This window comes from Cupressus sempervirens, chromosome 7 (assembly GCF_028749045.1).
Source record: "Cupressus sempervirens isolate cs-2001-9-10 chromosome 7, ASM2874904v1, whole genome shotgun sequence".
In the NCBI taxonomy this organism is placed as follows: Eukaryota; Viridiplantae; Streptophyta; class Pinopsida; order Cupressales; family Cupressaceae; genus Cupressus; species Cupressus sempervirens.
The window spans coordinates 932,067,766-932,093,904 of record NC_143124.1 but is presented as its reverse complement, the minus strand read 5'-3'; the positions used below and the strand labels follow the sequence as shown (position 1 = coordinate 932,093,904).

Below are 26,139 nucleotides of genomic sequence, written 5' to 3'. Positions count from 1 at the left end.
ATTCCTTTAATTTTTACGTTAGTTTGTGCTAGTTTTATGGTTCTCCCAAAGGTTTCCATCATTATTATGAAGAGGAAGGGTGATATTGGGTTGCCTTGTCGAATACGTCTCGATATACTAAAGAAACCTCTCGGGATCCCATTGATAAGAAGTGGGATTTTAGGACTTGATATACATTAAAAAATGGTGTTGATCCATTGATATGATAATCCAAATGCTTCTAGAGATTTAAATAAGAATCTCTACTCCACCTTATCATATGCTTTCTGAATATCTAATTTCATCAGCATACTTGCCTCCTTATTCCTTGATGTTGAATGAATAGTTTCTTGGATGATTGATATACCATCTAAAATGGATCTACTTGGCACAAACCCTATTTTTTCTTCTAAGATCAATTTGGGAAGAAAAACTTCAAGACGATTTGCTAAAGCTTTAGATAATATCTTAAATATATTATTACAGAGTGCTATCGGTCTAAAGTCTCTTGGTTTCTTAGCGTCACTTTTTTCGATATTAGGGTTAAGAATGTATGATTAATTTATGTTAATAATGAACCTCCATTTCTAGATGCTTCTATTGATTTCCATAAATCTTCCCCTATAATCTCCCAGGATTTCTAAAAGAAGAAAGCCCGAAAACCATCTTGTCCTGGTGATTTATCAGGATTAATATTGAAAAGTGATTTTTTAATCTCTGTTAGTGAAAAAGGTTTATTGAGAGACTCGTTATCCTCTTCTAAAATAATTCTTGGAATTGCTTTCAACATCTTATCTTGAGCTACTTGGTTTGAGGATTCAAAGTTATAAAAGATATTCTCAAAATAATCTACAAATACCTCAAATATTTTGGTCAAATTTTCTTCCATATTACCCTCTTTATTTTTAATTTTCGTGATTTTTTTTATTGCTCTATGAAATAGAGTGCTACTATAAAAAAATAGAGTGTTTTGATCTCCTTCTGCCAACCATTTCTCCCTTGAATTTTGATTCCAAAACATTTCCTCCTTATCTAAGATATCTTCCTATTTTGTGAGTAGTTCTTTTTCTTTAGTGTATTTCTCGTTGTCCATTCCTTTCTTAATAATTTCTTGGTTTAACTTATTTAGGCCTTCTTTAGTTTTTAGTTTTTCTTTAAATATGTTATTAAATTTCAATTTGTTCCATTTTAAGATTTTTTCTTTAATCATTTTTAGTTTGGAAACAAAACAAAACATTTTTTATCCTTGGACTTGTCCTTCTTGCCACCAACTTTTAATGTTTTCCATAAAATTCTTATCTAAGAACCACAATTTTTTCACATTTAAATGGATTTCTCATCAGTTTTGTAGGTTCAACTAAATCTAATTTTACAGGAAAGTGACCAAAACCAGCAAGGTGCATGATAGCTGCTTTCATTTCCATATCTATGTTGCTTAGGTCTCCTCTAAAGAACAATATGTCTAGTCTTTCTGCTATGTAGCTGAAATCTTTCATCCTATTGTTCCATGTGAATATTCCATTATTGGTTGGAATATCTATTAATGCATTTTTTTCTGCCCAATTTCTAAAGTCCATTGTGGCTTGTGAAATAGTCAATGATCCCCCATATTTTTCTTCTCTTTTTTGTATTGCATTAAAATATCCTCCAATAAAAATGTTTTCATTATGATAATTTCCTAGGAAAGAATTGATTTCATTCCAAACTACTAGTTTGTCTGATGTTTGGGCAGGTCCATTACGTTTAGCAGTATAATCTAGAGGTTGTTTCTTAGACTAGAGACTCTGCACTGCATCCAATTATTGTTTATAGTAATTATATTTTTGTCTGTCTTTCGAGGATTCCAGATAATTCCCAGTCCTCCTGAAGCCCCATTTAATTCCTTCAATGTTATTTTCCATTGACTTAGTTTCTGTCCTAACTTATTCCCTTCTTCTATATTTAATTTGGTTTCTTGAATTAGTGTGACTTCAGATTCAAATAATGTGAGATTACACTTTAACAAGCATTTCTTGCTAGGGGCATTTAGTCCACTAGCATTCCAGGTTGCAATTCTCATTGATCCTTGGGAAGGATCTTCCCTTCCTTGTATGTAGGATCTCAATGATCTTTGTTTGCTCCTTTGCTTGTCCTGCTGCCTTCCTTAGTTCTTTTAGTGATTTCCTTCCTCGTTTTGGTTTCTGTTTGCCACAATTCAGAGTTTTAAGTCCTTCCTGATTGATGGATATTCCTAGATTATCCAAGGATATCTGCTCTTTTATTGAAATGGTTAAGTTTGCCTCCTCTACCTTATGTTCTTCCTCTTCTAGTAATTCTCTGATCATATAATCTTCTAATGTTGTTTCTTCATTCTCTAGGTCCTTACCTTCTTCATGGTAGCCTAAGTTCCCTTCTTCTTCATGGGTTTGGTTTGTCTCCTCCATCACTCCAAATTCTTCCCATATTTGGTTGTTCCCTAGTTGGTTTTTTCGATCTTCCCTTTGGTTTCCGATTCGACTATTTTTTAAATCTGATTCTTTAATTATTGTTTCTATCTCCATAGGAATTAGAGGCTCCTTTGTATTATCTTTTTCCATCTAGTATTCCTCTTTCCTTCTGATTTCAAATAGGTCCTTTCCATTAGCTGGTGCCTGCTAGAATTTATAACTCTTTTTCTTTGGCTTTTTTCTAATTGTCATATTACTCCAATGTTTTGATGTTGCTGTCAGGATATCTGTATGTTGTGCTTGTGTTTCATTTTTTTTCTTTTTCCAAATCTATTTGTCTCTTCCCCTATGACTTATGTGTTTCTAATTCCAGAATGTTGTTGTTGATTGTTTCAAGGTCCTGGTTCCTTCCTGATATATCTCGATTCTTTGTGATTGCTTCTTCTGACCTTTTTTTTCTACTTCTACTATTGCTTCTTCTAACATCTTTTTTGCTTCTTGATCCTTTGGTTTTTTCCCCTTTATGTTTTATGTTTTTTTGCTCTTCTATTATTATTTGATCCTCTATGTCATTTTTTGGAAGCAAGACCTCATGAGTTAGTTTATTCAAGTTTTTCATATTGATTTCCATCTTTTCTAAACTTTCCTTCTCTCTTTTACATTCTTCACATATTTTGAATTTTGATAGTTTATACTATTTTTCTTGAATTTTCTTCAATTCTACTGGTTCTTTTGTTCTATTTGTGTATTCCATTTGATCCTCTTGTGCTACTATTTTGTATATCTTTCCTGCCTCTTATCATTTCCTTCTGTTATTACTTCTAAGTTTTTCCTTCTTATTTGGTTTCCTTCTTTCTATCATCTACCTTTTCCCCCCATATTCTGATGTTCCTTAAGGTTTCTTTAAGATTATTATCAGTATTATCCAAACTAATATTTTCTCCTACTATTCCATGTATTTCTCCTTCATAATTAGTGAAAGTTAATCTATAGATTGATCTATTTGTTATTTTTTTTTAGATTTAATTTCTGTTTGACCTAGCTCTGTATTTATTAAGAATTTGATTTTTCTTGAAGTTTTAAAAGTTTGATTCAATTCCTATTAGGTTTCCTAAAGATTGCCCTATCTTGTTTAAGATTACAATGTTATTTAATTCTAGTGGGAAGTTTTCACATTCAATCCACTTTGAAATTTGTTGTTTCTTGTTGTTGTTGTTTTCGTTGAAATTAGGTTCCCATGCCATGAATTTAACTAGGTATCCTTTGTAAAAACAATTAGATAATCCAACTAATTCATTCCTAATTTTAATATTTAGACAATGAAGATATAATAAATGCTTAGCATAAGTAGTGATACTTACCTGGGAACGATAGATCTTTGCTAGATTTCTTACCAATTTTGCTTTGCAATTTTTTGGACTATTCCAAAGTGCGTATACTCCTAATGCAGAGTATTCCTGCCATCCATTCTCACTGGATTCATTATGAATAATTAAAATGTTGCAGTTATTCTCTAGACTTTTTCCTTTAGGATGAGTATTCCTGATTCCTCTGTATTTGAGTGGATTTAACTTCCTTTTCCTATGAGGTGGAATATAGATTAGGGATTTAATGGAGCAAGAGGGTAAGGTATTATGCCTTTGGATTGATCAGCTATTTAGGGGGATTAGGTTTAGGTGGGCCTAGAGGAATACTATTCACAACTGAAAAGTTTATAAGGTGAGAAATATTGCATAAGTTCAATGTTTGTATATGGTTATTTCCTTGTGAGGCTGATTTTTTCCGACTATCTCCTTTTTTTGTATATTTTGTCTTGTTGAAGAAATCTTTTTGATTCTTTTCTCGATCTGGTTCTTTTTTTATGAGAGTTTTTGATTTTGCTTTTGTTTGGGTATTGCTAGATCTCTTGATTTTTCAATTTACTACCTGCTACTAATCACTTCCATCTTGATCTTTGTTGTTCTTCTAGCTGATGGAGATTACTACATTTCGTGCTTCATGGAGTCAGACTAGGGCTTCAAATCCATTTTGTATTGCTGTAAACTTGTTGGATCGATTTCCTTCCTATTTTGATGATAAGACTTCAAAACTATTCCTAGTTTTAAATGGGCTAGATATTGCTAAGCTCTAAATTCTAGGTTTAAAGGTCTAATTAGGGTTTTGAGAATTATCGCAGTTGTTCACGAGGTGTTGATATGCTCTTTTATTATATTCTGCTTTTTTCATGAGGACTTTTTTTTTTTCACTTTGTTTGTCATTTTCACATATAGTATATTTAAAGATATATGCATTTTTATTGATAAAAGAACAATTAAATTAAAGAAAAAATAAACTTGGTATATTGTCATTTACTAAGAAAATATACAAACTTTTTTATACTATTATTTTACTTATACTTTTAATACTTTTTTGGATTAATACATATCTTTTTAATTTATTTACTTTGTTATTATTTTCTACAATATTAGTATTTATTTTAATTTTCAAATTAATTAATAAAAAATGATTAATAATGATTATTTTAGAGAATAAAAAATAGATAAGAAGAGTTTTTTCAAATAAAATTAGAAATATATAATGTTGAACATGTTTTTTGTAAAGTAAACAAATTTTTAGACCATTGCAAAATGGTTTTATAATTTTCTAAAGGTTGTTTTATGGCTTCTAAAGTAGTTTTATGGTGTGAGCCAAATTTTACAATAAAAATGTACAAGGGCAATCCCACATTAAAAGCCTATTGGCTAACAAGAAAATATACAAACTTTTTTATACTATTATTTCACTTGTACTTTTAATACTTTCTTGGATTTATACATATCTTTCTAATTTATTCATTTTGTTGTTATTTTATACAATGTGGGTATTTATTTTAATTTTCAATTTGATTAATAAAAAATGATTAATAATGATCATTTTATAGAATAAAAAATAGATAAGAAGAGTTTTTTCAAATAAAATTAGAAATATATAATGTTGACCATGGTTTTCTTAATGTAAACAAAATTTCAGATCATTGCAAAATGGTTTTCTAATTTTTTAAAGGTTGTTTTGTGGCTTCTAAAGTAGTTTCATAGCATGAGACAAATTTTCCGATCAAAAAGTACAAGGTCAATCCCACATTAAAAGTCTATCGTAATTATCCTATTGACTATTATCTTCTATTATACTAGCATAGTTATTGATTTAAAATAGGACATGTATTAATTGTTAATGAATTAGCACAATTTAATAAATGGCACAATGATTATTAGTAATATTAGGTAGAGGTTAGAATCTAGTGAAAAATTAGTAATCATGTGAATTCACTACATTATTTGGTAAAGATTAATGTTCAATTTAATAAGTTGGCAAATCAATTAATGTGTTAGTAATTTTTTAAAGAAGACTATGATATTTAGTTTTGGTTAACAATGTATAGTTATTATTGTCAATATCAGATTATCAATATTTAAGTAAATTTTGTAACGTGCATCCAAAAAATTTGTTGAACAAAATGTAATATGAACAAACTTTCAAAAAAGGGGTCCTATAAGACCAAACCAATTTAACCAATTATGTTTGTGATAAATAATTTGTATAATGCATAAAACTCAAGAATAAATATAACTACTTCAAAAAAATGTCAATTAAAAATAAATAATTAGAAAAAATAATTGATTATGATCATTGAACTAATTATGCCAGGCAAAAGCCTACAACACAATGGTAAATTGTGAGCCTCTTATTGAAGAGGTCTTGGATTTGAATCTACTCTTGCTTAATAAATAATAATAATCAATCACAATACATAATAATTACCGATCCTTTTTAAAAAAAATAATTGTACTAATTATGTACAATTGAATAGAATAGACTCACCTACGACTAGTACAATAAGACAATTGACTTTTGGAATGGGCCATGAATATTCAAAGATTGCTTTAAGTAGTTTATTTAATATTTATTAATAGTTTATTTCCATTTTTAATTTATGGGTGAGCAACAATGATTATGCCATGTTTTAGAAATTTAAAATTTTTTTTCTTATTGATATGAATATTACTAGTTTCCTTACCAGTTTATTATTGATTAACTTTATAAGTTTTTTTTTTTCTTATATTACTGATTAATAACTATTAATCAATTATATTTATTATCTACTAATCATTATTAGTAACATTGATGGTACATTTGGTTAATTTATTCAAGATTAATTGTTTTATGTAGCTATTGGGTTAATAAATTATAAACTTTTCATAAGGAGATTATTGCTTAAATATAATAGATTGGACAACAATCCAATTAAATGAGGACAACAATACTGAGATGAGCAAAGACCTAAATATTTGGACAACAATCCACTAAAATAGTGAACCGATTGACAACATCAAACTATGCCAATACAACTCCTTTGAAGTACATTAACAAATTCCACTCATACCTATTATGATCTTTGTCTCTAATCTAATTCTCTCCACTGGCCTCTTAAAATATGATCATTTTGCTCACATCCATAATCCCATATGAATTTAGGAATGAATTGCCTTTACTTTACAAATCTTTAACACTTATTAGATTAACACAATATGAAACCTAATTTACAAATTAAATTACAACCTCAAATGTTATTCCATATAAGTTAGCTAGAACACATAAAATATATTATAATAACAATAATCACACTACCAATCATTAATCAAGTGTAATGATCCAATTATCATGTTTCTTGAACAAGTTAGCAAGGAAAATTATTCCCTCTCTCAATTGAACAAAGTGATCTCCATGTCCTTGATCAACAAACAAATCCAAATATTAATGCAAAAGCAAGCGTGTATAACATATCTTGAATCACAAACCAAGATTTTGCTCCCTCAAAAATTTCATAAGATTGTACTAGACCTCTGTACAAAATAATTCATAGTAAAAACTATATGTAACCATTCATCAATAAATCCTTTGTAACTCCACTGAATCAACTCAAAAACTCGTGATGATAACCATAGCATATAAGCTCACCAGATAACATCTCATCGGATTTTTCTCAAAGATCCAACAAACTGTATCTTCACCAATCTAACCTCTACACCATTCTTCATCATGTTCCTCATTAACAAACATATATGTTTTTGATTAAGTGAAAGCAAGATTTGAAGGGATCTTGGAATCCAATACTAGATAATGTTTTTACTGGGGGACCTGAAACCCACTTTGTAAAATATGCAATTTAAGATCCACTAGGAGAAATTGGACAAGGACAAAGTAGAGACAAATAGAGGGGAGCCAAGCAACACACTTCTGCCACAGAAACAAGAGAACATTAATGCCAAACAATACCAACAACAATTTCAATTAAGAATCACCAACATTCAACAATCTCAACATGCCATTGGTGACACACATAAGCCAATACGAGTTTCTCTTTATTTTTCTATCAAATTAATATAATTAATCTATTTTCTAGCAAGTTAAAATCTCTCCTTTACATTGCATACATTTCAAGTATCTTTTTGTAAAGATCAACCTCAAATTGTTATATTGTACTTCTATTTCCAATGGGCTTATTTAAATAAAAAGTGTAGCATTTAATTTTGCTAGCATTCATTTTAGTCTAGGAAACAATTAGGCTTCTCTTGAGTGAAAAAACAAAACTAACACCTATACGAGTTCCTTCAAACCACTAGTTTTTTTTGTAATTAGGATGACACCATCTCCACAAGAGAGTAACCTTATTATACAATATATTAATTAGGTGCACTTCTTATTAACCCTTTTTAAACAACTCATCAATTTTAAGGTTAACCAAAAATGTTTACATCATTTCTTTAAACCTCTTTTATTTTGGTTAAGGTTTTGTAAGCCATATAGGTTTGTGCCTTTTTTTGTTGTTCCTTGTTGTTCTTCTATGCTTGTGCTCTTTCTTAATATATGTTAATGTTTGGTAGCTTATGTTGGATAACTTTATGGTTATTCATGAGATATAATATTATGTGAGATATAAGCTTATTATTTGATATATATATATATATATATATAATATTAAGTTTTTATTATTAATTATCTATTTATTGAATAGACATGTCTATTCATTTACCCATGCTCAATATAAATGAGAGGATGTTGCATATGGAAAACATATACTTGATTACAAGGCAATGCTATTACATACTGCAGTGATTCCATAAACTTAACATGGTATCAGAGTAGATTCGAACCTCTGGAAATATAAATATTTTTTTGTTAAGAGATCTGAAATGACATTGAGACGAGGTGTAATATGAAATGACGATGAGGAAGAAAGTGATGAAAACAGTGGGGATCTAAAGGATGGAGAATCCAGTTTGATTATTGAAGCAGGACATGATGATGATCTCCATGAAGAGACTATGCATCTCCAAACCGATAAGAATGACATTATGAGTTATAGAAAAGGAAGATAAATCTTTTGAGAAATTCATATAATGTTAGAAGGTGTTAATTATAAGAAAATCATGCCAAGTCCGGATGCATCTAGGGGCCACTTTCATCTATATATGCATTATGGTAGAGACACCATTTTGAAGAACATAGTGATTTTAAATATCTAAATAAATGATACAAAGCATTCTTAATACAAGCATTGGGTGAGACGTGAAGGGACCCACCTTTAAGGTAAGGTAAGGTAAGGGTCACTCCAAATATTACATATATTATTGTTATTATATTGGTATAAGGTTTTAAGATGGCAGAGATACCAATCACCCCTTCTACAAAGGTAAGTTGATAATATACTATACTTTTAATATTTGCATATTGTAGCTCTCTTGCACTATCAATATGTTAATGATAAGTATTTAAAATATGAAAAATATAATTATATTTGATATTAAAATAAAGATATATACTTAGAAGATTGAATATATATGTATATATGTTCAAAGTATATATTAATATTAGATCTTTATCTTTATTACATTGAAATGATCTTATATCATGATGCAAAATTATTCTTAAGTATAATAGTAGTCTCCTCCTTATGAGCATTTTCCTTGATCTTTTCCTCCAAGAATGTTTTATGCAAGAAGAGGGAGATTAAGATTCAGAGGGAGCTTGATTGTTTATTAGAAGCGACCTTGGAAACAAAGGGAGAAGACTGTGAATGCTATTTAGTTAACCTCTGTTATCTTGGTCTTATTGAGAGGGAGTAAACCATATTGATATGGATTCCCTAGTGATCTATAAATTGTGACATTCATGAGGACTGTGGTTCATAATTTGTGACAATGTGATTTCAATGGGCCTACCCTTGTGTAAATCATGAAGAAGTAACGACTTCTAAATGATCATCACTTGTATTTGGAGAAGTTGTTATAAGGTGACAATCTTACAATAACTTGTATTATGAGATAAAATAAATTGAGTAAATGGTGAATGTCTTGTATCTCAACATTTTGGGAGGCCATTACTCTTAGAGTACTTGGTTAATATCATTAATATTCTAGGAGGCCAATACTCTTGATATCAAATGTGGTATCTAAAAACATTTTGAGTAAGTGGTGAATATCATCAATATTCTGGGAGGCCAATACTCTTGATATCAAATGTGATATCTAAATGTTTTGAGTAAGTGGTGAATATCATTAATATTTTGGGAGGCCAATACTCTTGATATCAAATGTGATATCTAAATGATTTTGAGTACTTGGTTAATATCGGATGTCAATATTCTGGGAGACCAATACTCTTGATATCAAACCTTGTTTTTGAGTATTTGATGAATATCGAATGTCAATATTCTGGGAGATCAAGACTCTTGATATCAAATGTGTAATTGATGAATATCATATGTTGATATTCTGAAGATCAATACTTTTGATATCATATGTGATATTAATGGTGGAAAACTTATGAGATATTACCAATGGTGTAATATTTGTTTTGTGTTTATCCTCCCTTGTTAAGAGGGAGTGTTAATGTTTGGTAGCTTCTGTTGGATAACTTTATGGTTATTCATGAGATATAATATTATGTGAGATATAAGCTTATTATTATATATATAATATTAAGTTTTTATTATTAATTATCTATTTATTGAATAGACATGTCTATTCATTTACCCATGCTCAATATAAATGAGAGGATGTTGCATATGGAAAAAAAATACTTGATTACAAGGCAATGTTATTACATACTGCATCAATTCCATAAACTTAACAATATAAAAGGTATTGTGCCTCATGAAAACCTTAATAAAAATAATGTCAAAGAAGGTGAACAACTTTGTTTGATATTAATGTCAATTAAAAAAACATTCTAGTAGTCTCTCACATTTTCTAATTTTAGCCCAAAACTTGCTCATATAACATGTGAACTAAAAATCTATTTTCATTTGAGCTCTAAGTTCTCCCATCCTAAATTTATTAAAAAAAATAATGCCTAAGAGAGGCACCCAATATTTAAAAATTATGTATGAAAGTAAAGACAATCTTACCAACTATAAACTTGTTTATTTTATATTATATAACATAATTATTCATGTTATAAATTTTAATTAGTTACTAATGTTACCTCGAAAGACATGCATTATAAAATTATTTAATAAAATTTTAAAAATACAATATTTAAATTTTTTTTTTAACTTACCTAAAATAAAATAAAATGATTATTATGATCAATACAATCAATTTATTGATTACATCACGTCATTCTTCACTATATCATATTTTCAAAATTTAAAATATCTACAAATTTTTAAAAATAAATAATATTTCAATTTTACAAATACATATTTTATTAACTATTCAAACTAATTAATTAATTGTATTTGATTGTATCGATCACAATAATAATATACGGAATTAGGCAACCTGAACAACAATATCAAAACACCACACCAGAGCATTTCGAGCAACGTAATAATAATAATAATAATAATAATATACGGAATTAAAAAGTAACCTGCAAACCGAACAAGGCTAATTAAACAAAATGTATCATAATAATCCAACATTTTTTATAAAGCCACACTACTTTAGTTGCTGAGCTTCTGGAGCAACCAGATGAATGTTCGTATTCCTTCACTGAAAAATCTACGGAGTTTTGAAGCCTTTTCAGATCGTCGTTTATCAAGAACATCCAAGTGTCACGAGGAAACACTATCATATTTTAAAAATTTGAAGTGCCATTGGTTTGTCAATCTGTGGCAAACCATTTTACCCAAGTGCAATAGTTTGAGTTCAACATGAGCACGTTTCAATCCTCACAGGAACATGCTAAAAGGAAAGCAGTCAACATTTTTTATACAAATTGTATTCCGATTCTTCTCTGCAGTTTATGACTTTGTGCTCATCTGTTGGGTATGGTGATATCATCCATTTTGTTGCAATCCAAATTGTGTTATTATCAAATAGCACCATTTCTATTAGCTGATCGACGAACACCGTGGCTCCTTTATACCATGATTCTTATGTTCTTTCTTTCAAACACAAATGGCGAGGTAATTATAGTCTTTTGAACCGCAATAAACCTAAATTGGTAACATTCCTAAAAAATTCTCTAGGATACATAGGCGGATCCTCAGTAAGTGCCTGTAAAATTTGAAAAAAAAAACGATTAGTTATTGACTGAGTACGTTAATTTTCCACAGGAAAAATTCAAAGTTACCATGAATTTGTTGTAACATGGAGAACCATACCTGATGTATTAGCACAGTTGAAGGAGTCATTCCGGGTACAGTATTCACCTCTATTATCAATACCTGCAAAACAGCCAGTTATCGACCATATAAGTGCCATGAAAATGACAAAATACAAATGATGCATAATACATGCGATATGATAGATAGAAATACTTGTGATATTCTCAAAGGTAAAATTGCTATTCATCCAAATCCATACATAGTTCCAAATGCTCATAAAGATAAAACGGAATATGTTCCACTCTTCGTCAGTCATCGATTTTTCAACTAAGCATTAAAATACTGTTTTCAACGTTAAAAACGATTCAAAAACGCTTGTTTCGTCTTTATAATATAAGTTAAAGAAATTATCGACCCACATCAAGGTACATGAATTCTATTCCATCTGTTCCAACCTCTAGGGAGGACGGACTAAACTTCAACAAGTTTGTGTAAGCACGGGAAATTGTGAAGGCTAGACACGACATATATGATAATAGTATTTTGGTTTTCATCTGTCTTTAATCTGTTATTCGATTTAGCAGGAGGAAAACATAGCTATACCAGCAAAAGAAAAATAACCAAAAACCATAGTGTGCAACTGTTAAACAGTTTCAGTTCTACAGCTGATATTTGGGAAATTGGTCAAAAGACAAAAGAAACGTAACACCTGAATTTAACCGTAAATGGAACCAAGCATTTGAAAAACAAAAGTGCTCTTAGATCTATCAAATCAGACGAATATATGTTCAAATTAAAAAAAGTAAGGAACTAATACTACCGGAGAAGACTTGTATTCCTCAACATAGACAACTTGATCACCTCCTTATAATTCACAAAAATCTTATATATGATCAGTTATGTGTGCATATGCATGATGATTTGCGAATTGGCTGAAATAATAGAGCATCATGTCTTTCAAGGCTGTGAGCTAAAACGAAGCCAAACTAAATCACTAACCATACCAACAGGAAACAAAGCATATATATCATTTTCTATTCCATCGTCATAAATTTAATGAAACATCAACTCAGTAACCCTAACATAGAGAAGCTACCTGTCTTAATATCATGTTAGATAATAAACACGTAAATTTGCCAAGTTTGTCACATTGACTCATACTTCATAATATATATTTTATATCATATCAAACTGCAAAATGCTTTCGTAAAATCAAAAAATGACTCATGAAGCAATTAAAGATTAAGGGAATACTTCTCCAGTATCTGCATGAACAAAGGCATCAATACGAGAAAATCCTTCCAGACCTAGAGTGTTTGCCAAAATCTCGATCCTCTTTTTACAGGCTTGAAGTGCGTCCTCCCTGCAAGAACAAAAATTGAATCAGAAACATACTTTTGTAATTTTAATTGCCAGTTTGACCACAATATATGGTCACAATTAGCAATCATTTCTCTTATTCTAAAGATGCATCAAGAAGGTTCTTGAAATATGTAATTAATTTTCCTGTGTCTGTGAGCAGTTTAGTACTGTTTTTCTCCTTTAAGCCATTCCAGCTACTTATATGGTAAAGGTGACTACACTGTGTTAATTAGTGAATGTTATCTGCTCTGCCAGCCTGTGGCATGAAAGGAATTCAATTTTTAAAACAGCTCCAGCAGCAGCAGATTAATGAAAACGTAAATTTACTGATGATTTTTGAAATCTATCTAGAAAACACTCAAATCCTAGCCAGAGAAGATAACTACTTAAAAAACAAACTAAAAAGAGGCCATCAAATTCAATAAACACCCTTCCATCCTAAATTGTGATGAATCAAAAAGGAACTAAAATGAGGCCATCAAATCAATAAACTCTCTTCTATCCTAAATAGTGATGAAGGTTGTGTTGATGGGGATTTTAAGCCTGCCACCAATGCAGAATGAGAGTCCAATAGGGTAGAGTCCTATCCTCTCTTGAATAACGGTTCTCAAATGCTATTGGAATTGATCAAGTGAGAGATACCGAAGGTTGCTTGGACATACTTGGTGGTTGCATGCTGTTGTCCTACATTTTGTCACCACAAAATGTTGGTAACAACACAAAACTTTTTCAAGCTAGTTTCATGTTTCTCTAAACTTGAATTTGGTATTCACTTACTTCATGTTGATCAATCGATCCATTTCAATTCGTATATCAAATCTTTTTATTGAAGGCTTTCGTCAAGTCTTTTTCGTTTTGTTTTCTGTCGAGTCTTTGCTTGATTTTTGAAGCCTTCATTGTCCTTTTTTTTGCTTTTGAGTTTGCATTTGTTGGTTTTTAGTCCTTTGGTTTTGCTCATGTCATGCCTTCCCCTTTTCACTTCGATTCGGTCTAACCTAGAGCTCAATAGGAGTTGTCAAGAGATATGCCCATTTTAGTGCCTAAAAAGTGGACCTTTTTGGTGCAACCACACGAATTAAAAATATGATGTTATATTTTTAATTTGACTTTCACTTTTTGATAAATATAACTTAAATTCAATTTTTGTTATGTTTTTTAGTTACTTCAATTTTTTAACTTAAATTGACTACAGTGCACTTTATGATATAATTTTAAGTTGAGTTGTTTTTTTATTTTTTACTTAAAGAGACTATATAACTATAAAATTCCAGTTTAATTTTTGATTTTAAAATCAAATGCTCATTTAAATGTTACTTTTTAAATGATGTTTATATGTTATGTTTTTAAATATGATAGATAAATATTATTTATGACCCATTTAGTAACATTTTTATAAATTTAAGTGAATTAAATGACTTTACGTTATCAAAAGTGGACACTTCATATGCAACTATATGTAAAATCCATCAAAAGTGGACATTTTACATGTCACTATATATGAAGTTCAACTTGGTAGACCTTTTTGATGTCATTACATTACAAGGTTATCAAAAGTGGAACTTTTTTATGTCATTGCATCAAAATGTAAGTTTTTATGTATTTGCATCCAAAATGTGAGATGTAACCTAAAATGTGCATTTCCTTCTAAAAGGTTTGAATTTGATTGCTTGCACATTTTAAAATATGTTATTGACCCAAAAAGGTCTGATTTTAACTAAAAACATGTTTTAAAATGTGTCTTGACCTCCAAAAAGTCCGATTTTGAAGAAATGCATGCATTTGGCCTCCAAGAACTTGATTTTGGAGATTGTGAGAGATTTACTTGATAGTTTTTCATGAGATCTTCAATAGGGTCGTTTTTGCTTGGCAATGGATTTTCTAACATAAAAAATAGATTTATCTTGCTAAAAAATGTTTTCTCAAACTCTTTCCAAAGGCAAGTTTTTGAAAAAATCTTCAAATAAATCCATTTAGAGTGATTTAAATCACATTTTTGCAAAGAAAAGAGATGTTTTGACATCTTTAATCATTTGCAATACATGTTGGCTCACATTTTTGCACTTGGAAGCTAAAAACAAATTCATTTCATGCTTTTTATGAATTATGTTTTTGCTAAAAATGCCCAGAAAATTGGGGTTCTTATCCACTTTTTTGCATTTGGATCCATATATATGCATTTGGGGAAGTTGTTTTTGTATTCACAAGTCAAAAATGACTCAAAAACATGCATTTTTTGGCCACATTTTTGTAAAAACGGCTCATAGGTTTTTTTAAAAAACTTAAAAAAATGCATTTCCAACCTATACCTTTGATCAAGAGGGATTGCTTTTGAGTTTTAAATACATGATATTGTTTTTGGAGACTATGTATTTGGCACTTTCATATCAAATTCGACCCTTCATTGCTCATTAATTTTTGTTAAATGCACAAGTTGTTTGAAAGTCTGGATTTGAGGAAGAATTGGTCTTACAAGTCTATAAAACTTGTTATTTTGGCTCTTTAACCTCCAAGTAAGTGGACATTTTCAAACTTGCTCGTCAATTCATACTTATCTTTCTATTTCCATGCATATTATGGCTTGTTATTGCACACTTGTCCATATATATGCCGTGAAAAGTGCATTTTGCCTTTAAAGATGATAAAAACTTCATTTTCACACTTTTGGAATTTCCCCAAATTCCAAATTCGAATTTGCATGTTGAAGTGGTTTGCTTGTTGACATGTTCGAGTTTTTTGCTAAAGGCATGTGTTTGTTTTGTGCTTGTTTTTGTGTTTTGCTTGTTTGCATTTTGGTTTTTTCCTCCACTTTGAAAGAAATTGCAAGTTCTTTCCCAAGAACAAGTTGTTGCTTCATGCAAAAGTATTATCACGTTTCACTTCCATCTTCCATGTCACAACACTTCGCATCTCATCCGACAAATGCGATTACATGTTCACCATCCGCACATGCATGTAATCCCAGTTTCTGCTTCCATTTTCACTCATCTTACTTTCCGCATCCACTTGCACGACACGATTACATGAAAAGCCTTACATGTAATAATATCCAAAAGGGCCGATTGACTTAAGGTCACTTTTTGAAAAGTCAAAAATGTCATATGCATGTTTTCCCATGCACTTTGACTTCACCTTTTCACCTTAGACAACTATAAAGTTCATTTTCCCTCAAACTTCATTCCAATTTCACCTCTCCATATGCATTCTTGCCTCCATGAACAAATACATGCTTTTCCATTTTTCGCATCTTTCCATGCTTTGCACCTCATCTTCCACTCACTTACATGTAAAAGCTCGTCCTCCATCCACATTTGCATGTCATCTCACTTTCTATTCCTCATTACATGTTGCATTTACATGTAATCCATTTTCTATACAATGACATTTTGAAAGCCTAAGTCACTTTTTAAAAGTCAAAAGTTCTTACTTGCACGCATTCCCATGGGCCAAGCACTTTACTTCAAAAAAAAAGAAAAAAAGAAAAGTAAAGGGGCTGATGGAAAGTTGTTTTGAATTTACATCCGAACACCATCAAGAAGGTTTTCAAAGTGTCAGAGAATCCAGAATGTGCCAATCTACAAAAGAAGAATTCATGACAACTTGAACGAAAAAATCTTGATCACACGAAGTTTTCAAATGACTACGGATAATTCATCAAAGAGAGTCAAGCTATCAAAAAACACAACACCATGGTTATCAAGGTGAATGTAGTGGCACAAAATACAGGAACTCCCAATCCTATTATTATCCGGCATAGCATCACCAAGTACAAGGCCTTTAAGGACAATCCCTAAAATTGTTCTGTCTTTCATCTTCTTGTTCTTTCATGTTTGTAATTGAAGAGGATGTATTACATGAAGATGTGTAATTAGATGTAATGTGAGTTACATGTGTATGCAAAAGATGTAATACAAGTTGCATGTAACCCTATATTTTCTCTTTTAGTTAGACTATGCCAAAGTTGGTTGAGTTGCTCCCACTTTTTCCTCCACCTTTTTCTCAACTCCTATGCCTATATAAAGGAGTGCCCCCTCATTGTAAAAATCATTTTTTTTGTATGCAAGAAAGCTCTGCCACATTTGTGCAAGCATAACTTTGATTGTGTAGTACAAATTTGGGAGAAAAGTGAATAAAAAAAAACAGTTGGATTTGAAGCTTTGACTGAAAGCAATTGTGATAGAGCAAATTAGAAGCTTTGACTGTAATTTGTGCTTATTTGCTTGATTCATGTTATTATTGCGTGTTCAATAAAAGAGCATAGTGATTTAAGAAGCAATCGGAGCCGAAGCTTTGGCTGGGAGTGGTTGTGGAAATATATAGCTAGAAGCTTTGTCTGTAGCTTATACTTCTTTCTTAATTCGCAAAATAGTTAAGTTATTCTTACTTTTAGGAGTCTCTGTGCCCTAATTGTAAAAATTTTCGTATAGAAGTGCGACCGGACTTAGAGCCAAACCAGTATATTTTTAGCTAGCCTTTGAGTTAGTGAAGGTTTATCATTATCATTGTTTCCAACTCTTGATAGAAGTGTAGTTAGAGATTCACCTTGCCCATTACTCGCTCCATGAGTAAGTGGATTTTTTCTTAAAAGATAAGAAGAAAGGATATTGGTAACACCCATTTTATAAAAATCTCTCAACTTCTTGCTTACCTTGAGTTGATCCAAAGAATAGTGAGAAGGGGGAGCCTTCCCTTTAAGGTAGGAGAGACTCTATTTCATACGCTGTGGCTGGTCATCCTATTTTGCAACTGAATTTCTACCCCAAATTGTCGGTTGCAAAATATCTACCCAACAGTTTGATGTGATTTGTCGGTTCTCACTAAAGGACTTACACATCTGTTCTCCAGCAGTAAATGCATCTCTCTCTCTATGTTTCTAATCTAACTTCACACTAGGAAATAATTCAAAGAGGATAAAATTTAGAAAACTCTACTCTTATCTATTCCTAATGAAAGCCACAATATTTGACAACTGCAATCCCAAACTCAATATGCTTCACCAAGTGAACTCAACTACACCTGATTAGTGCTATCTTTTGGGGTGCTAAAAAGATTTTCATATCATTAAGCATTTGTTACACTAATATGCATGCAGAAATAACAAAAAACTTATAATTGAACTAGATTTCATAAATAAGTTCAAACCAACCATGCGAAGTGCCCCACATCAGCAAGCCACAAATGATATGAACATGAGAAATATAGCCCATTCAAACAAAGCAGCATCCAGGTATTTAACTATAACTAAACTGAAATAAATCTAGAAGGTAGAACCATGCAACTCACACAAAAGACACAACTTATCACCAAACCACTGAGAAGTTTGCATTCATTTTGGCAACATAACAAAAAAATCCTCAAAACCCTTCTTACAAAATGATGAGGCCATGCCCTACAATAGTTTTTACATTTCAAATTAATGACCAAGATTTACCATCTAGAAGCCTTTTAGGATTAAAAACATAATCCTACATCTACCTCCACTAGAGGAAAAAACACTTGCACCAAGTTCCATTACTGGACAGGACATCTGGACCTACCTTAGCTATATGAGTTGGTGACTGTTTCCTTAAATGAGAATATTAGATTTTGTTGTTCATAAAGGCCATCTACAATGTATACTATTTTAGCATGTAAAATAGGGCCATCTATCTCTGTCACTTGCCCTTTCCTTCTCTACATAGTCCCTGAATATTGATCTAATCTGGGGCCACTTAAAGTCTGAAATATTAGAAACCAGCCGGAGTCTGTAATTGCAGGTGCCCACAGGCACAACAGCTTCTTGTGACTCCTCTTCCCATTTCTCTTTGTTCTCACTATGCTTATCTATGATCACAAATCTGGGGGCCATTAGCTTTAACTTTTGCTTTGAGATTGGAATGCCAGGTTCTAGTGTAGCAATTGTTTCCTATGCTTGTCCCACTCATATTTCCTTCATCTCTTTGCTTCGTCTCCAACCATAGGCCACATATATTTATAGAATTTCTCCAATCCAGAAGTGAATTCCTTCTTATAATTGACAAGGTTATGAAAAATTGAAGTTACCAAGATCTTTTTGAGAGTCATGGCATGGAACCATTTTGCAGCTTACTCCAATTGCCTTGGCTCTAAGATCCCCTCCTTGTACAATTTCTCCTTATTTATTTTTAATATAGTAGTGAGTAAGATAAGATAAATTTATTGATGTCCAACAAGAGACCATAAGGGTCTAAGCGACTAAAAGACATACAACAAGGCAACAACCAGCAACGGGAGCACCAAATGGTGTTCGTGGAAAGAACATACAAGAGAGCAAAAGAACATAAGAAGAAAAGATTAAATACTCCTCATACGTGAGTGGTAGTCTAGAACTAAAGGATACGGTCGACGACGATAGTGAACCTCAGACTGTCTCAGGGAACCATTGGAGATAGGTTGATGCTATCGAGTGTATCCTCTATGAGGCCTCACAGACTTGGTGTGACCCAAAGAATGGTTGAGTGACCTCTTCGTTCCCTGTGCAGGAGACCCAAAGGGGAAGGAGGTGATGAGCTGGTCAAAAGTTTGTCTCAATGGAAATTGAAGCTCTAAAGTGTGATCACAAAGCCGCATAGTCTCTTGGAGATTGAGGGCAAGACACTATTGATTGGTATACCTGAAGAATGAGGAAAGGGAGCTACACTCTCTATACAAGTAGTAGAACCTCCTCCTAATCTCATAGTAAATAGGGCAAAGAAAGACAAAATGAGTCTCAATCTCCGCCTACCCAAGAGGACAAAGGTGGAAAATCTTGCCCTCCCTGTCAATCTAGTGGTCGGTCTAAACATGTAACTTGTGAGAGACTACTCTAAAATATCCGAAAGAGATGCGAATGGCATGAGTCCAGTGGCGAGTGAGGTACCAAGGGCACACAATGACCTTGTCCTAGATATCCATGTCGTGCTCAACATAGAAAGCCATCCTCGTGTGGAGCCCCCTTGAAGGGTTACTCCATGTCATGATAATATACTATCTGTAGATATCAGCCCTATTGTGCTCATTTAGCTCTTGCCGAGAGAGGAGGTGAGCAAGGGCATCTAGAGAGAACTGGAAGGGGGGAAGATGGTCCATCACAATCCCATCCAAACCAAGAAGAGTAGAGGCTCGGGTGAACCAATCACGAGCACTGCTAGTAGAGTCAAAACCCGCCACCATCTTAAAAGAGAAATAAGACCCTCAGTGGAGATTGCAAAGCCCTAAAGTCGATGAGTGGGAGGAGGCGTCTAGCCCTACTATTCTATGGGTGAATATTGTAAATAGAGGTATTCACTGATTCTCTCTCCATTGTGGTTGCTAGCATTTGGGTCCTGTGTTTTCAATCAACGTCGTCTCAGTTGATGCCCTTACCTGCAGGTTGGGAAACTTCCCTACTATTTTATGGGCTGCAAACACTTATCCATCATGCGCGAAGCTTATGCATGGCTTTAGATGGCCGCTTGAGTTAGATGCCACAAGGCCTTGATCCAGGCTTCGGCATGCCAAAATAGGTGTTACTGTATTCTAGGTAATGCAGGGATATAGGCTTCGGTATGCCAAAACCATCAAACTCCTTGTATTGTAAGCCACGCCTCTCAACTAATTTCTGATCAATAAAGTTATGCGTAGCACCTGTGTCTACCAAACCGGTGATCTGCTTACCCTTAAGTGTACCTTTCAACCGAAAGGCATGAAACTTAGGATAACTAGAGAGGGTAGCCATAGCTACTTTAGTTGATGCCACAGGCTCAGGGGTGTCTAACTCCAACTGTGTCTGAAACTGCTCAACATCCTCTGTATTATCCTCAATATCAGTATCAAGAACCTCCTCATCCCCTAACTCAAAAGTCACCTCAATCAAATGAACCTTTCCTTTACCCATACAACGGTGTCCTGGTTCCCATGGTTCTTTGCAAGAAAAACACAACTTTTTCCTCCTCAATTCATTCCTCGTCTCCTGATTCATCCAAGGAGTTTTAGATGAGGTCCCTCCTTTGTTCTGTGACGTATTGGCCTTCTGTACAGGCCGTGAATCTCTAAATGGTTTCTTATCTGCCTGATAAGAAGTGGGAACAGTGTCCAGTCTCAATGTCACATCAATAGCCTCCTTAAGAGTAGCTGGTTGGAAAGCACGTACCAACCCCTTTAGCCTATCCTGCAAACCCTCAATGAACAACATCACACTGCGTTTCTGGGGCATATCAGGTACCATAACTGCAATATGCTGGAACTCATTAATATAGGCTTCTGCATGACCAATTTGTTTAAGGTGAGCCAACTCTCTGTAATAAAGTTCTGTATCCTTACGGTCAAACCATGCAATGAGTCGCTCGGTGAACTCAGCATAGGAGTGAACTAAGGCATGATCCTGGGTGACCAATCCATGGTGCCACCAATCATAGGCAATCCCCTCTAAATGCAACACAACAAACTGAATAGCCTCACGCTCAGGCATGGGCCTTAATGAAAGATATATGTCTAGCTTGTGGACCCAAGCTCGTGCGCTAGTGTCTCCTGAGCCATTATATGGGGCCAATGTAATCTTCCCAGTAGCTCTGTTGAGGTCATAATTCTGCTGCTGTTGTGGTAGTCTATTACCACGATCTCCCCTAAACCTGTTTTTATCTCTACGCTGTGCACAATATTGGGGAAGAGGGAAGACGTCCCTAACCTCAGGAGGTAGAGCTCTCCACTCAGCTGTGGCCGCCAAAACTGACTCCTGAAACCCCACTTCTGGTGGTTCCACCTGTGCTGGCCGTTCACCTGGTATGAATTGGGGAAGCAATGGCCTATTTGTAGTAGGTGTATGATGACGATGCCTCCTACTGGAATGAAGGGAGCTCCCAACTGAAGAATGGGACTGATGGCTGCGCTGACTACCAGCCACTGAAACTGATCTACCTTGCCTGCCTCTGTGTCCACCCATCTCCAAATGCTCCAAGGAATCCTGTAATTTGTCTAATGCCTGAGCAATCCTGGGTTGAGTAGTGAATAGGGTCCGCACCATCTCTCTTTCTTCTGCCTCTGTAGGCATGCCGTCACCAACAACACCCTGTGCCTCACCCATAGTTGGTATCTGTGTGTCTCTGGTGGCCTCTGCTTGCCACTGGTTTCTCTTGCGCTCGTAGAACCTATGTATTTCTCCACCAGGATGCATAGATTTGTATTCAATCCACCAACTAGTGACTACCCAGATGCCAATATGAATTATCAAAACTTTTAGGCCAGTACCCAGATGCTGAAATGAATTATCAAAACTTTTTATCCAATACCCAGATGCCAATATGAATTATCAAAACTTCTTAGCTAGTACCCAGATGCTGAAATGAATTATCAAAACTTTTTATCCAATACCCAGATGCCAAAAACTGTTGTAACAATTTCTCACAAACCCTACAGGCTGGCAAGATGTAAGCTTTGATACCACTGAAAGATCCCTGATGGATCTCTGCTGCTAATCTGCTGTAGCTTTATTATATATATTTTTTAATTTTGTTTTTCCTGTTTATTAAAGTTTTCTTGCAGAACTAGACGGAAATGTAGAAGAGTTTGTTTGTTTTTGCGTTTTTGATGATTATTCAACATAGAAATGAGAAGGAGCAAATGATATGAAAAGAGTCTGAAAAGAAATAACAATATGCAGTAAAATCAGAATTGATACAAATCGTACCATGCAGATCTCTAAATTATAGAACCAAATAAAGAATCTAGTACATTTTCCCTAACAATGACGCCACACTGGTTGATGGAAAAGGACTGTGAACATGCATACGTCTGCTGCTGATTATCCGACTCTCTATATTTCAAAGTGTTGCAAATGGCAGCTACTGCTGCAAGGCTCATTTTCCCATGTACCAATAATCGTGGCCAACTAAACAATACTGCAGACCCAAGCTGAAATGGCGACCTTCCCTGATAACAGCTGATACCATTGAAAATTCCAAGACCAAATACTACCGAGGGTTACGTCCCAGCCAGTAAATACCCTGGGGTTTGCGTCCCAGAATAAAATCGCCCAAGCAGAGCAAATTTGTAAACAAGTTTAAAATGCATAATATGAATGAGGAATGGCGCCTCCATCTCCTTATAACCCCTTCCAAAGCAAATCGAACCCTAAAGTGACTCCAAAAGGCATTGGGTTACAAAAGTGATTTAAGTCTTATTTTAAAGTGGAAATGTTACTAAAAATGACCCTTTTTCTCCATAGACATAAATCCGTTCACTGAATCGCCCTGAGACCCAAGAGAAAGATTTAGAAAAGTTCAAGACCTTTCCAACGAGCTATCACGCCAAGGGGTACGCATCCAGATGAGGTCAAAATTCCCCTTATTACTCCAAAATGGCTATTAACTTAGCCTTATTTAATTATTAAACGCTAACTTAGAAAATATTAAAAATATAACCCAAATAGCTACAAAATGCCCAACTGACATCACAAACCATAAAATCATCCTGTCACCTGTCTGTGTCTGAAGTCGGAAATCAAGGATCCACTGGCAGTCTCATCCCTAAAATCTAGGGATGCTCCTAAATTTTAGGAAACAAGCTCTGTCCCTCTGAAACTGAACCCAAAGAGCAAACTCATGGAAACCCAACCCTGTGCATGATCATACCTCCTAAAAAGTAGGAATGAACCCCATAAATATAGGAATTGTCTCCTAAAAACAAGGAACGTCTCCCAACTGATCAATAACCGCCAGAACACCAAGTCTCCAACATTGAATAACCATACTGGGTCTCTATCCAACCTTGTCAGCCTACAAGACCCCATAATAAGCTGACTCACATGTCTTTGCTAGACTGAGCTAGAGTGGGGACATGACATCAACGTACAAAAGTAACTTCACAACATAGCCAACAAGTTAAATACCCTCCCCTCCCCATTAATATTGTTGAACTCTACTTCCATCTTAACAATTTATAGACCAAACAAGGGCAGGGTATAGAGGGCAACCCCATTTAACACCAATGTCCCTACAAAACATTTTGACATTTCCTCCTTATTTTCACTGTAACTTGTAGAGAAAGTTTGTGTTGTTGTCCAATGTTCATTGGAAATCCCAAGTTCCTCCATTCATAAGTAGATTTGATTCTTCTACTACTTTCACTATATCCTCTCCCACTAACTACCAACAAGTTTTGAATGCCGGTGCCATGAACCCATTTGTGTCTACAACCTTATCCAGATGCAGTTAGAATGTTTTCGCCTTTACCTTGACATCATTATAATCAGTTGAAACCGAGGGCAAAATAAAGTTTTTGAGAGCATGATTTATATTTGTTTCCTTGTCATCACCACCCAACAAAGATTGAAATAACTTGACACACTTGGCTTCAAACCTTCATAAGATCAGAGGTTAGGTAGCCATCAGACTACTGGAAATGAGTGATTTTAATCCAACCTCATCTTTGCAGAATTATGAAAATAGTTCATATTTGAATCTCCTTCTTTGAGCCACAACTTGTTTGATTTTGTCTTTCAATAACATTCTTCTTTGGCTGATTGTTCACCATAGTCTGCCATTAATTCTTTTTCCTTTACAAATTCAATTTGGGACATAACATGATGAATAACATAATTGCTTAAGTGTTCAAATTCTTCTATTTTCTGTTTCTCTTCAGAAATATTTCAAAATGTAACCTTGTTCTATTCCTTTAACCTTTCTTCTAATGCCTGCAACCTCTTCCAAAACACAAACATTCTTGTTCCTTTTAGTTTTTTGGATTCAACCCACTAACCTCGCATCGTGTCCTTTAAGTAAGAAAGGATACTTGGAATGGATACTCCTTCCAAGACAGTCACATACCAAAGGCTAATGGATCACAAACTCTTTAGATTGGAAAATGCAAACCTCCAACTGCAAGTAAACTCCAATAAAGATCATGCCTAGGAAATTGGTTTTACAGAAGAAAAACAAATTGAACTCGATAGCAAGCAAACTTCCCTTATGACGGAAATGGATCAACAACTCAGATCCTATGCTTTCATTTGCATCACCGCAAGTTTTGCACCTCTCTGGTGTGGAAAAGCTTGTGTAGGCTAGGTTGATAGATGAGAGGGTTAGGAGGGCTTATGAGCTCAACCTTAGAGTTTGTGCCTCCCCCCTCTTCCGTCAATCCTATCTCTATTGATCACTCATTCCTCAGCAGTTAGCTAGACATTGCGACATTTGTAATAACCCTGTTTGGTTATAGCTTAAACAAAACATCAATTTCTTTCATTAATCAAAAATCTAGTATTTTGACAAACACTTGGCAAGCATTCTCCAATACGAGCATATGATTTAAATTGCTACGGGCTGAACTAATCCACAAACAAGAAATTCCCAAGTAGCAGTCTTGTTAATTTAGTTCCAACTCATTTGCAAAAGTTCTTCTGGCTGAATTATGATACTAATTTAGTAATGAACAAAGAACAATTTCCTCATTCAATGTCTTTGCACAACAATAAACTGCAGATTCATTTATTTATATCAATTGAAAACAGAGAACCTGTTATAGAACATCCAATTAAATTCTGAACCAAATTACGACCTCTAGTGTTTGCTACATGAGCCTCACATAGGATAGTGGGGTTCTAGAATCAAATTGCAAACCTTTAGGTGTTGAACACAGCCCCACTTCAGCACAACATGGGCTCTCAACTTGCAAGGCAAGTCACAACAGTCAATGCAAGTTCTCCCAATACAATTGCAGCATGTCTGAAGATAAATGCAGGCCCTAATTGGTATTTGCTAACCTGTCAAAAGTGATTGTAGGCATGAAAAATAACACCAGTTGCTGCTACAGGAG

General features: G+C 33.7%; 1 protein-coding gene across 3 annotated transcripts in view; it reads right to left on the bottom strand.

Annotated features, from left to right (window-relative positions):
• Positions 1-11,339: 11,339 nt before the first annotated feature.
• Positions 11,340-26,139, bottom strand: part of LOC149550625 (D-alanine-D-alanine ligase family) — a 332,888-nt gene continuing 318,088 nt past the window's right edge. For all 3 annotated transcript variants that reach the window (XR_016354220.1, XM_089793611.1, XM_089793612.1), the window contains 3 exons: positions 13,252-13,360; positions 12,055-12,117; positions 11,340-11,947 (listed from right to left, as the gene is read on the bottom strand). Coding sequence is in view for 2 of the 3 variants with exons in the window: in XM_089793611.1 (XP_089649737.1) it covers positions 11,861-11,947; positions 12,055-12,117; positions 13,252-13,360 (259 nt within the window). In the remaining variant the exon portion in view is untranslated. The remainder of the gene's footprint in view (positions 11,948-12,054; positions 12,118-13,251; positions 13,361-26,139) is intronic.